Source organism: Rhineura floridana, chromosome 2 (assembly GCF_030035675.1).
Source record: "Rhineura floridana isolate rRhiFlo1 chromosome 2, rRhiFlo1.hap2, whole genome shotgun sequence".
NCBI classification, from domain to species: Eukaryota; Metazoa; Chordata; class Lepidosauria; order Squamata; family Rhineuridae; genus Rhineura; species Rhineura floridana.
In genome coordinates, this window is record NC_084481.1 from 164,630,907 (window position 1) to 164,645,449 (window position 14,543).

At 42.5% G+C, this 14,543-nt stretch overlaps 1 protein-coding gene across 3 annotated transcripts in view; it reads right to left on the bottom strand.

Moving 5' to 3' along the window:
- Positions 1–14,543, bottom strand: part of DPF3 (double PHD fingers 3) — a 324,681-nt gene that overhangs the window by 75,930 nt on the left and 234,208 nt on the right. For all 3 annotated transcript variants that reach the window (XR_009760692.1, XM_061611204.1, XM_061611205.1), the window contains exon 5: positions 13,578–13,673. Coding sequence is in view for 2 of the 3 variants with exons in the window: in XM_061611204.1 (XP_061467188.1) it covers positions 13,578–13,673 (96 nt within the window). In the remaining variant the exon portion in view is untranslated. The remainder of the gene's footprint in view (positions 1–13,577; positions 13,674–14,543) is intronic.

Consider the following 14,543-nt stretch of genomic DNA (forward strand, 5'->3'; position numbering starts at 1 on the left):
GTATTGCTACCCATTCATGACAGCTGGTGTTCATATAGTGCAGGGATGGAGAACCTCAGACCCAGGGACCAAATGCAGCCCTCCAGCTCTCTCCATCTGACCCTCAGCACTCTCCACAAGCCACACCCATACCAGCCCTGTTTTATACCTTCTTCCAAGGTTTAGTGTGTTTTTTTGGCCTGGCTGGAATGTGTCCATGAACAGTAATAGGGCCTGTTGCTTGCCTGGATGGAGAGATGTATGTGTAAAAACCTCTGGACTGTCGCCTATTGTACAAGGATAAGAGTCACATCTGTTGCCCCGCTCACCACTGGCATGTGGCCCCCGGAAGGTTGCCTACTGGGGAATGCAGCTCTCAGGATGAAAAACATTCCCCTTCCCTGATATTAATGAATTAACAATAAACCCTTAAAATACTGGGGTCAGTTCAAAATGGTATCAAATCTATTGTATACAATTATTGAAATCTCTGCACACAAGAAAGGTATAACCATGTCAGCCAGGGCACTATTGGGGTAATGTGGGCCAGCATGCGCATGTAATGTAGGGCCAACAGCAGCTTCAGCCATCAGTTGAGATCTTAGGGCCCTAGCAGGTTGAGTCCTTTCTGCCTTGGACATCAATATACTGAGCACAGCCGTTGTAGGCAGCTGGGAAGCCACAAATTTCCCTGTTCCACAATGGCTTGAAGCAATGCTCCAGCAAGGATCCAGACAACATTTTTCTTGTAAAACCTTCACAATGGATACAATATAATCACCGCTGCCAGCAGGAAACAAGGTGAACATGGGAAGGTGATTTTTAAAAGCTATACTCTGAAAAGAGATTCTTTACAAAATCAAAGAAACTAAGGACTTTGTGCACATCTAAAAGTGCTATAGACTTGTTAATATTGTAGTCTACATTGCAAACAAAGTTTTCACTTTAAAGTCCCATTGTTTAAAATAGGAGATAGTTCAGCACAAGCTTAAATTAAAATCTCCGGTGCTGGAGGTTCAAGAAAAATTGAAATGTGTCCCAATCACATTTATACATATTGATTTCTGCTTTTTTCCCCCTTGTCCTTTTTCAGAATAGCTGTTCTTGGTGCACTGAGCACACCGAATAATGACTCAACTACACCTAACCTACATTACACAATATGCAAAAAACACATCCCAGAAATGCATGCTTATGTTTTCATGCTGTGTAAAATGCACTCTATGATATCAGGCCTTATTGCCCTGCCCATTTTTTGTACATGACAATGTCCATTAAATCTCTCCCTGCAAATCCATATAATCCTTGGCCTTCAGATTTCTTTCTCAACCCTGCCATAATTTAATGGCTGGCCGCAGGGGGGCTGGCCAATAGACAGCCACCCCAGAGGCACAAACCCAAGTGCCACGTGCTTGCTGTCAATGCTCCAGCATGTGGCAGTCAGTCATCCACAGCTGCCTTCAGCCTCCTGCAGTTATATAGCAAGGAATTGATATACATAGCTGGAAAGCTTCAGCAGAGCAACCTTGGAGTGTTCAAATGGAGCCAAACAGGGATGTTTGCCAGAAGGACAGATGAAGGCTCAAGATTAAAAATGAAATCATGCTGTAGGAAAGGGAAGGACGTGCACAAATTTGGAATGACCAGCACATCAGTTCCTCTGCATGATTTCTGTCGCAATGCCTATGATCCCATCACTGCTGCCAAACACATGGGCCTAAATCTAGATTTATCAGCTTCAGCAGATCTAGATTCTGGAAACCTAGTGCAATGGTGTCCTTAGAGCAGATGAGGGGAATAGAATCATTTGTTCTAGAAAAATGTATGAGGTGCTTTGTATAGCTGCCTTTTTTGATTTGTCCTAGACAGGAGAGGCTGCTGGGAAACATTATACCAGAGCTTCAGTGTCTAAACTGATTCCATGTTCAGTATACTTTAGGGCAGGGGTGGGCAGACTTCAGGTTTACATGTTTCACTTTGTGTGTTGCTAGAACCCCAAGGTGTACCAGTCACAGCCAGATGCAAAATGGTGGCTCAGGTGGCCGAACCAATTATGTAATGAACCCCAAGAGCAGCTGGCACAGTGGAGTGGTGCTCTGCCACTACTCTTCCAGCAGCAATGGTACTACTGTTTACAGGGGCAGGGCAGTGCTGTGGGGAGGTTATAGTGTGCAGGTGCACTTGTACAGCCAACCTGGCACTCACACTAGTGCAATCTCATCCTAATCCCGATGAACAGCAGTGATGCCACTGTGGGGGGAGTAGCAGCACAGCACCACTCCACTATGCTGCCCACTCATGAGTCATGGTGTGTCTGTACAAGCACAAGTCTGTATCTAAATCACAAGTCAGGGATCCTAACACAAAAGTAAAATGGCCAGGAGAGCTGCACAAAGACTTGCTCAAAGGCAAGCAAATAACAGTCATATTTTATAGGTAAGGAATATGGAGGATGAGAGCTAAGTAATTTCAAGGCCAGCCATGGTGTGGGGGTTGTGTGTTTTACAATTTTACTTACTATAAACTACTGGGAATCAGAATATCTTGCCAATCAACCCAGAGATCCCAATCTGCATGCCAGGCATTCTAGGCATCTGCCCTCCACTCTTCATTAACTCCCTTTCCATGGAGATTCATTATGACTGGATCCAGAGCACCTTTCAGAAGCATTGTATTACATTTTTGTTTTCAGGGGTTGAGATTAGAGATTAAGACTGACAGAAAGGCAGGAACTTTTCATAGGATGATACTCAAGATGGTTTTAAGATACAATCCTATGCACATATCAAGGAATAAGCCCCATTTAACTCAATGAATAGACACACATAGATTGTGCTCTTCACTGAATTTTTATGCCTTTAAACTGTTAACCATCACAACCTTCAGCATAAAGCTGGCTGTGCATCTAAGTACATAACATGTTAAATTAATCTGAGTCCCAAAATCATGGCCCAATTTCAGGAGATCATGGGAGAAAAGAAAGGGACTGAGGAACAGGGCATGCTTTACTCCAGCGAGACATCACATGGCCCCATCAATAGGCTGATACAGATACAGGAACATCTCTTCTGACCTGAAGAAGCGGAAGGCCCTCAATTTGTTGACCTTGGGCAGAGCAGCTGCGCTGAAAATGGGAGCTCTCTCCAAGCTTTTATTTTTGTTTCAGGTCTTCCTAGTCCTTGTCCCTTGAAAGACTCTCAGTGCATGGCAATGCTTGCTGAACTGGTTCATTTTGCAGACCAAAAACCCAGGCTATCTTCCTCTTTATTGTACACCAAGTCTGGACTTGGTGGATGGGTCTCCCACACCTACAGTCTTACTCTGCAGCGTTTCACATTTGCCAAATTGTCCCCATGTTGCTTTCAGATTGATCTCAATTGAGTAACTAGAGGCAAAGGAACCTCTCCTTTTCCTGTTGAGTGCTCTAGTACTCTCACCAGCTCAGTGTATCTTTGGCTATTTCCTTGACAAGGTCAAATCCTGGGGATTTGGAGTAAGTGGCAATGTAAACTTATCTCTCTGCCAACTCCTTTAACCCCACTGCCTTTTCTCCCCTCTTTTCAGGAAATAGACAAAGATGCCCTTCCAATAATATCAGTGGTGGCTGATGCCCATTGCGGCTGGTAGTGCAGGAGGCAGGGAGACCAACAGGAGGTGGAGCCAGAGCCGGTAACAGGCAGAGCAACCGCCTCACTGGTTGTCCAGGAGACGGGGAGATGGCCTATTCTGGATGGGGCTGCACTTTCCTTGAAGGAGCAGGTCCACAGTTTGGGGGTACTCCTGGATACAACATTGTCACTGGAGGCTCAGATGGTCTCAGTGGCTAGGGTACCTTTTTCCAGCTCTGGCTGGTTCACCAGCTTCAGCCCATTTAGGACAGAGATGACTTGGCCACAATGCTCCATGCTCTGGTAAATTCCAGACTGGATTATTGCAATGCATTCTACATGGGGCTGACCTTGAAAACAACTCAGAAACTTGAACTGGTCCAAAATGCAGCAGCCAGATTACTGGCTGGGGTTCCGTTTAGATCTCATATAACCTGTTTTAAAACAGCTGCATTGGTTGCCAGTTCGTTTCTGGACCCAATTCAAGGTGTGCTCATACTAGTGTTTAAAGCCCTAAATGACTTAGATCCCAAATATCTGAAAGACCACCTCCTTCCCTACTGACCCTCTCGGGTGTTCAGATCAGTAGAGGGGGGCCTTTTGTTGTTCCACCACACTTGGAAGCTCAGGTGCTTGGTGGCCTGGGTGAGGGCATTCTCTGTGGCGGTCCCTCAGCACTGGAGCTCCCTCCCCACCAAGGTACATCTGGCACCTTCACTGTACAGCTTTAGGCAAATGCTGAAAGATGCACTTCTTTACCGTGGCCTTTTAACACCTGAGACATATATATTTTAAGACCTACCCTACTTTGTGATTTTAGGTTGTTTTTAATTGTTTTAATGCTGTATTTTAAAATTGTTGTAATCTGCCCTGGCACCTCTTGGTGAAGGACAGGTAATAAAGGATGATGATGATGATGAGCAAGAAGGCAAGCAGGTAGGTGCTCACTGAGGGCAGACTGAGGTTGGTGGGGCAGAGCCCCATTCTCCCCAATGGACCAGCCTCCTCTGGATATTACTTGACCAAGTGGGTTTACCCCATCTGTGTGACTTTTACTGTCACAACACCCCCTTGTTGGAACCATAGTTGGCAGCTCACCTAAGGGGTCTTAGGCTTGACTAGCTACATATCCGACACATTTGCTGGTTTATTGCACTCCCTGAAGTGAAGGTGGTACTCAATCATTTAAACCTTTGAGAAACTTGTGCTTGAGTCTCCTAATATTTACAAGGGCCTGGCTTCCAGACTGTACTCCCTGTTATTAGATATACATTTTCCCCCTTTCAGAACCCTCTGATTGGCTTGGGAGTCCAACTATGGAATGGTCATTGATCCGTCCTATTTTAACACAATTTAGTTATATTGACCTTTCTGCTCTCTCTCTGCCAATGTTTGAGATAACTCCTTGAAGGCAGGTCACTGATGGTTTTTAATCCCTGTTAAGACTGGCTCATGTGATGCAGTCTGGGTCCCCTCTTTGTTGGCAGGGTTGTGGGGAACAGGGCACTAATTATCCCATGGCATGAAGCTGTAAACATGTACATAAATTCTGGGACCTGGTGGTAAAGAAGATTAGTTTTATTCTAGGTTGAGAGGTGCATTTACACCTCAGACTGTGTCTGATTTCCATGTTTGCTGACCAAAACTCTGAATTGCCTTGTAAAACATTAGCTACTCATTTGCTAGCCACTGCATGCCTCGTTGTGGCTTGGGGCTGGAAGGATGCCTCAACTTACCTGTTAGACAACTAGTTCAGAAAGACACTTTTTATAGCCATCTCTGAGAAACTGAAAAATCAGTTTTGGATTCTCAGGGGTGAAGCAGAACCCCTGGACTTTGCATCCACCTTTTTGTGGCTTATTTGAATAGACAATGTCATAGTTGGTCTATTCCAACAAAATATGATTGATGCTCTTGACTGCTAGTTAGGCTGTTACTTCTTCTGGACTTGTATCCTCCCCCAATAGCTGACACACTATGTATTTTCTTTTTCCAATTTCTCCTCATTTGTACTGATCATGATACTGATGTACACTTTCTCACTCTCCTACTGGATTTTGTTCTTTGCTCATTGATTTTTATATTTTATATGTATGATATACATATAAATAAAACTTTGAAATAAAAGTTTGAAATAAAACTCTAATAAAAGTTTGAAATAAAAAGACAGGCTAGTGCAAATAAATTAATGTACTAGGACAGTGTTTTCTCTGAACTTTGATGGACAGGTCTCTTGTGGTTGCTCACAGCTGATAGAAGAAGAGACTATTGCAGACTTCCGGGAAGGGTGACTTCGCTTGTGCCTGCTTTTGGGACGGGCTCCCGCCTCAAAAGAAGCTTATTCAGATATAAATCAGTCAGAACATTTTTTTTTTGACTGATGAAATTTCTCCCGGGCAGGGAGAAACGTAGAGATCAACCTCAAAGCCTGTTTTTGTTGGGAGGACTGGATTTCATTAATTTATGAGATAAGGTCCAGCCAACAATGCCGGACGGACTTCCTAACAAGCTCTATCTGCTTAAGCGATACGTTTATCTTTTCTTGAAAGAGAGAACGGACTAACAGGCAAGCACCCTTCTTTCTATTATTTTTTTTACTTGGTTTAAATTGTTGCAGCAAAAGGAGATTTGTCAGATTGATCGGCTTTGGACAACTTCTGGGTGAGATATAGCTCTTCTCTGTTATTCACGAAATTAACAGCTTATCTCTGTTTCTGTCGCAAAAAGCTGTCCTGGAAGTGCATTCTAAAGATAATAAACAGAAGAGGGATTTCTATTCCTGATTTCTATTCCGAGGAATATTATATTGTCTGGGACTATTCTCTTTTTGGTCTATTTTATTTTGACGAATCTGCTTCTTCACGACGCCACTAACTGTTTTGATGCTGGGAACTAAATTTATTTTGCATTCTTGAACATAGAGAGATAAGGCAGGTTGCTCTGTTTATACTGTGATGTCATCAAGCCTGGAATATTAACCCAATTGTTGCTGAAATAAGAAGTGGTTCTTCTTTATTTTTGTTTTGCTTTGTTTTTGTGGTTTTAAAAATGGCAATCAAGAAAGTGGCTGAGAATCTGGAAGTAATTATGTTTCAGAAAATAATGGATGAGATTGAGATAACGAAACAAACCCTGCGACAGGGTAGTAAGGAGCTGAAAATTGAACTGAGCAAAATGACGCAGGAGTTTAAAGAAATAGGGGACCCTGTGAGAGAGGAGAATGAGATCAGAGATGAGAAAAGAAAAAATAAAGGGAAGATACAAGCCCTGGAGATTGGAACAAATGTGGAATTGGAAAAAGATCTGGAGTTTATGGATTTTAGAAATAAAATCTACTGTTTGGAATTTAACGTTATCTCTGAAGAAATTAATGAAGATATTAGAGATAAAGTTATCAATGGCTTGGATAATCTTCTGGACTGGAATGATGTGATGGAGCTTGATATAGAGAAAATCTATGGAATTAACTGCAGTCATGTGACAATGGAAAAACTCTTAAGAGATGAGCCAGTGCATTTTCTAAAAAAGAAGAACACAGATATGAATTTACAACAATGTTTCAGCAACTTATTCAGAATGGATGGCAAGAAAATATTTGGGATAGAGGAAATTCCCATCAGACTCTTATTATATGACTATGGCTACAACAGCAAGATTATTATGGAATACTGATAATGGAAGATTGGACACTGAAATTACTGGACTTAACAGGACTATTGAAGATGGAAGATGGAACTAATAGGGATAATGGAATAATGGCTATTGAAATTATTGGACCTAACAGATTCTGATGAGATGGATTAATCGAAATGTTTATTTGGACTATGATTATGACAATAAGATTATTATAATTATTAACGAGATGGATTAATTGACATGTTTATTTGGAGAAAAATTGATAGATATATTTCTTAAAGAATTGAAACCTCTCTTTGACTTTTTGTGGAAAGAATAAAGTAATGTTTATGAGATTTGATGATTAATTAAGATAACTACTGGAGGAAAGTGATTTTATAATATGATTTAAGAGACAGGATTGTTATATATTGTAGACCTATAACTGATTTGATATGTGACAAATGGGAAGTCAACATTTTATTTTTTTTTGTTTAATTATTTTTGTTTTGTTTTGTTTTTTGTCTTTGAATGTTTTATGATTTTGTTTTCTATGTTTTATGAAAATTTGAATAAAAATTATTGTAAAAAAAAAAAAAGAAGAAGAGACTATTGCTCAGTGGCAGAGCAGATGCTTTGCATGCAGAAAGTCCCAGGATCAATTCACTCCTATTTAAAAGGATTAGATATCAGGCAGTGGAAAAGACCTCCAAAAGACAGCCATTATCAATCAGAGAAGATAGTACTGGGCTAAATGGACAGATAGTCTGACCTAGGATAAGTGGTCCTGAATTCTACCACCTTAGGCCCAAACTACACATGGTGGTAGCAGACCCACATCTTTAAAAGCTGGTCTGCCCAATTCATATGTAAAGTGAAGATGAGATGTAACCTGCCCCCCCAGATATCTCCCTCCACCCAGGTCCTTTTCTTCCGACTGAATTCAAATAGGCAGTGGTGGGAGGGTCCAGTACACCCTGCCGAAACACCACTATTGCACTCCATCCCACTCTACTTTACATGTGAATTCAGCAGACCTGCCATTAAACTACTCCCTACTGTGTGGGATCGAAACCCAAGCATGCCGAGAAGATTCGTGGACTCGACAGGTATGCTCTCTACCAGGAGAATGGATCAGAGATGTGACAGAAGGGTTGCCATCGCTCATCAAGCCCACCAACAGGTATCACTTTCTCCTCATCCATGTAGGAACAAATGATACTGCCAGACGGAGCTATGAAGAAATCACATCAGTCTTTGAAGCTCTGGGAAGGAAACTCAAGGACTTTGGGGCCCAGATAGAAGAGGAGTAGAAAGGGAAACAAAAATACTCTGTGAATGGCTGCAAAGGTGGTGCTGACATGAGAGATTTGGATTCTGGGACCACGGGTTATGCTTCCTGGAAGATGGACTGCTGGCAAGTGATGGGTTGCATCTCACAAGGACTGGGAAGAATGTGTTTGGCCACAACATGGAGAAGTTCATGAGGAGGGCTTGAAACTGAATCCTAAGGGGGAGGGAGACATAAACTTGGTGGTAACGACTGATCAAGGCTTGTGCACAGTAACAGGAATAGAGAGATCGGTTCTAATAGGGCCCAGTAATAGTCCTCAGGAAAATGTAGTAAGGAAGCCAAGCCATAAATCACATGGTCTTCGATGTCTGTATACTAATGTGCAGAGCATGGGAAACAAGCAGGATGAACTTGAACTCTTAATACAGGAGGGTAATTATGACTTGATAGGTATAACTGAAACTTGGGGGGATGACTCCCATGACTGGAATACAGCAATTGAAGGATATAACTTGTTCAAAAAGGAATAAAAAGGGAGGTGGAGTCATGCTATATGTTAAAAATATATATCCTTGCACAGAAATACAGGAAGATGAGGTTGGTAGCTCCACCAAGAGTATCTGGATTAAAATTAATGGGGCAAGTAATAAAAGGAGTGTGGGGCTTGGAGTCTACTACCGACCACCCAATCAAGGAGAAGATGAGAATGTAACTTTTGAAAAGCAAACTGCCAATGTTTTGAGGAGGCATGATATAGTAGTAATAGGGAACTTTCATTATCCCGATAGCTGTTGGGAGACAAATTCTGCCAAACACGGCCCCTCCAAGAAATTTCTGACTTGTGTTGGAGATAACTTTCTCCTACAGAAAGTGGAGGAAGCAACCAGAGGATCAGCTATCCTGGACTTGATTCTTACCAACAGAGATGATTTGGTGGATGAAGTGACCAGTTACGGGAACTCTGGGGGAAAGTGACCACACCATACTTGAATTCTTGATTTTAACAGAAGCAAAAGCTGAGAGTAGCCATACGCGTACCCTGGACTTCAGGAAAGCAGATTTTAATAAACTCAGAACAATTGTAAGTACAGTTCCATGGCAAGCGACCCTAATGAGAAAAGGAGTCCAAGATGGGTGGGAGTTTCTAAAAAAGGAAATTCTAAAAGCACAATGGCAAGGAAAAGGGGGGAAACAGCAGAAAAAGCCAATGTGGCTTCACAAAAAGCTTAGAGCTGACCTGAAAACAAAAAAGGACACATACAGGAAGTGGAAAGAAGACCAGGCCACAAAGGAAGAGTACAGGCAGGTATCACGGAATTGCAGGGATGGTGTCAGGAAGGCTAAAGCTGAGAATGAGCTGAGGCTAGTGACAAAAAAGCTTTCTTCAGGTACATCCATAGTAAAAGACAGAGAAAAGAAATGGTGGCACAGCTACTCAATGAGGATGGCAAAATGATAACAGATGACAAAGAAAAGGAATAAGTGCTTGTGATGTCCTTATATGTTAAAAACTGTAAATATGGCAAGTGCAGGTTTATATAGAGATATATGGTAAGTGAATTGAGTAACAGTGGGGAGTACATGGGCTAGAATGCGGGAGAATGTTGGATGATGATTGGTTGAGTGTTTTGAATGGCTGAAGGGAAAATGAGAGGACGACAGTTGAATAGGGGGAGTTGAGAGGAGAGTGATTGGAAAGGAGTTGAAGTGGGAGGCAGTTGGGATTGAATTGACAGAGTTCTGGGGGAGGTTTGGATTCTATTAGGCTGATATTTAGATAGAATATATATAACTGGAAACATAAGAGTGACACTTTATGAAACCATACGCTTGTTAAACATTCCTAAAGTAATCTTGTTATTTCCTAGTGTTATCAAATAAATACTTTTATTGGTTTACCAAAAGCCTGATCCTTGGCTGGGGATATACAGACCAGAAGGGAGGGTAGGGTAATTACCAAGGCTGAAGGGAAACTGTATCTAATGGTGGCAGCGGTGAAGGAAGAAACTGTAATATCGTCAAGTATCCAGAGCAAGCCAGGATTGTATGCTTTATAGACAAAGATACAGGGGGGTTGTGGACAGCAAGGGTACCCAGACACAAAGTAACAAGCCATAGGGAGACTAAAGCAAAGTCTCTAGCGGTATTGTTTACAGGGAGTGGCTGGTGGTGGTGCCTAGCAGTGGGAACTTGAGAGATCTGTGCTAGAGTGGAGAAAAAATAAAAACAACGATCCTGACTGGTGGTGTCCTGAGGTGGTGCCTAGTGAAAGGCGGTAGCCACAAGCAGGTGGGAACCTGACAGGTGGAGCCAAAGGTGGGATTGTCACAGTGCTCAATTCCTACTTTGGCTCAGTCTTCTCCCAAAAAGGACCTATGACCCTCCCAGGGAACATGAAGTAGAAGGGACAGGACTGGAACTTGAGATTGATAGACAAACGGTCAAGGAACACCTAATCTCTTTGAACAAGTTCAAATTCCCAGGGCCCGATAAACTGCATCCTACAGTATTGAAGGAACTGGCTGAAGAACTCTCAGAACTGCTGTCTATTATCTTTACGAAATTGTGGAGGACTGGTGAAGTGCCGGATGACTGGAGGAGAGCTAATGTTGTCCCTATCTTCAAAAAGGGCAAAAAGGAGGAACAGGGGAACTACAGACCAGTCAGCTTAACATCAATCCCTGGAAAAACTCTGGAGCAGATTATAAAGCAGTCAATCTGTAAGCACCTTGAAAACAATGCAGTGATTACTAGGAGCCAACACAGATTTATGAAGAACAAATCCTGCCAAACTAATCATATCTCGTTTTTTGATCGGCTAACCGTCTTTGTAGACTGTGGGAATGCTACGGACATAATATATCTCGACTTCAGCAAAGCTTTTGACAAAGTGCCCCATGATATCCTGATTAGCAAGCTAGCTAAATGTGGGCTGGATGGAACAACTATCAGGTGGACCCACAGTTGGCTCCAGAATCGTACTCAAAGAGTGCTTATAAATGGTTCCTTCTCAAACTGGGCAGAAGTAACGAGTGGGGTACCACAAAGCTCGGTCCTTTGACCAGTGCTCTTCAACATTTTTATTAACGACTTGGATGAGGAGGTACAGAGCATGCTTATCAAATTTGCAGATGATACAAAATTGGGGGCATAGCTAATATCATGGAAGACAGAAACAAAATTCAAAGGGACCTTGATAGGCTGGAGCATTGGGCTGAAAACAACAGAATGAAATTCAACAGGGATAAATGCAAAGTTCTACACTTAGGAAAAAGAAACCAAATGCACAGTTGTAAGATGGGGGATACTTGGCTCAGCAGTACGACATGTGAGAAGGATCTCAGAATTGTCGTTGATCACAAGCTGAATATGAGCCAACAGTGTGATGTGGCTGCAAAAAAGGCAAATGCTGTTTTACGCTGCATTAACAGAAGTATAGTTTCCAAATCTCATGAAGTATTAGTTCCCCTCTATTCAGCACTGGTTAGGCCTCATCTTGAGTACTGCGTCCAGTTCTGGTCTCCGCACTTCAGGAAGGATGCAGACAGACTGGAACAGGTTCAGAGGAGGGCAACAAGGATGATCAGGGGACTGGAAACAAAGCCCCATGAGGAGAGACTGAAAGAACTGGGCAGGTTTAGCCTGGAGAAGAGAAGACTGAGGGGAGATATGATAGCACTCTTCAAGTACATGAAAGGTTGTCACATAGAAGAGGGCTGTGATCTCTTCTTGATCGTCCCAGAGTGCAGGACACGGAATAATGGGCTCACATTGCAGGAAGCCAGATTTCGACTGGACATCAGGAAAAACTTCCTAACTGTTAGAGCCATACGACAATAGAATCAATTACCTAGAGAGGTAGTGGGCTCTCTGACACTGGAAGCATTCAAGAGGCAGCTGGAAAGTCATCTGTTGGGAATGCTTTGATTTGGATTCCTGCATTGAGCGGGGGGTTGGACTTGATGGCCTTATAGGCCCCTTCCAACTTTACTATTCTATGATTCTATGATAAACATGCAGGCCCACCATCATCATATGTAGCATGTGTCTCATTCTGTGCAATAGGTGAGCTCTAAGCCAATGGCAGTCAGATGGAATAATAGCATAAAGCAGATTAAATAATACCATAAAAACAAGGAAGGCAAGGCAGGCTGAGAAAGATCAAAGAGGAGATTTCAAGAGTGGAAAGAAGTCAATTTTATGGGAATGTGAAAATATACCTTATAGTTCTCAATCTTGAACTCTTCCTACAGTTACCGCTAGCATGATGCCTCTCCCTCTTGCTTTCTGTTTGTGGCACGTTACAATTTAGTAGATCATAGGTAACATTGGTTGTTGTTGTTTTCTGTACAGGCCTCTTATTGGTGGAGGAGAATAGAGGAGTTTGTGAACATTTTGCTAATCTAAAGGCCTCCCTGCTGTGAGTCTGCTACTGGAGGTTTGCAGGGGCTGATGTTCACTCAAGTCCTGAGAGCCTCCAGCAGTTCACTCCAGAGAGCAGGGAGAGCCAGAACAGCCAGACAACATGAAGAGTGGGAGGTAAGCCTGCATGCCTTCATGCTGTGTGGGTTTCTTGCCAAGGGATCTGATTACTGAGAGCCTCCAGCTGCAGAACCATGCAGAGAACACTGATCAATAGCCAGCTCTTCCCTGCACAGAGACTGCTAAGGGAAAAAGATATAGCTTCAGTTAATCTGAAAATGCAGCTAAAACAAGGACCAAATAATAAAAGCTATGCTATCTATGCACACAAATCTCCGGAATCCATATGTGCATGCATTCCCTGCTCCCCCAGATTTGTTTCTCTTATGGTTTTATTTTAAATCTGTAGACTAAACAAAAATGCAAGAGTGGAAAAAAACCAAGTGAGTATCTGATGAAAGGTATAGCAAGGATACAAAGGAATCCTTCTTCATCACATCACTTTACAATGTATACATACCATACATGTACCACACACACCATACATATGTATCGTTAAGCTGTATGTCTACTGATGTATAAATATCTATAGAAATACCATGAGAACAGGGATTCTCCTTCCTCCGTTTTTTTCCACCCATGTGGCTAGACCAACCTACCCGTCCTCTGGGCCTGTTCTTTCGCTTTGGAATATCTTCTTCCATCTCTTCCTCCTCATTCACTTCATCTGCATTTTCATCATTTTCCAAAACCCTCTGTAGTTAAAACAATAAACATTAATTAAAAACAATTCCCAGAATACACAGAGGGTTCTTAACAGAAAGGCAAAGACAGAAGAAAACAAGATACTGTAGATTCAGGTGTTTCCTTTGCTCAGAGACAAACCAGCTTTGGAGCAGACTACTTCAGGATATGTCCCAGACATGCTTTCAAGGAGGACATGAAGTAGGGCTGCACCAAACGCTAACAGCCTAAAAGGTGGGGTTCTGATTGTCCCCCAAAAATATTCTTGAAACCTTTCCTTTGCTCACCTTGTTCACAGCTGTTTGTAGCCTGTTCACAGCCTAAAGCTGCTTTGGTGCCATTTGTTTTTTTCAAATTGGTCTTCTTGGCTTTTTTTTCTTCCAAGGAACAATGACATCATTTTGTAGCCTAGAAAGGTGACTAATTTGGAAAAAGAAAAACAAGATGGCGACAAAGCAGCGACCAATCATGGCTGTGAAGAGGTTCAATGGACACAGCAAAAACTTCTGTGTATAAAAACATTTCTTCTACTCCCCCACTTTGTAATACACCCTTTGAACTGAAATCTGTCTAATTACTTTAACACAAGTAATTTACTCCAAATAATTTGACCAAATCCTGAATTTACTACACACACACATACACACACACACACACAGGGCTACAATCCTGATTGCTTCGCTTGCCAGCCCCACACCTGCATGGGTTGCTAAGGCTCCCCCCTTCCCCCCTGCTCAGGTTGCCAAAGCACCCCCTTCCCCTGTGTGCCCTTCCCCCATGCTCCCACCCTCTGTGGGTTCCCAAAGCTTAGGGTTGCCATATTGCCTGGTTAGCCAGGTTTTACCCAGATTCTTTGCATGCCCCCCAGCGCCCGTTTAGCC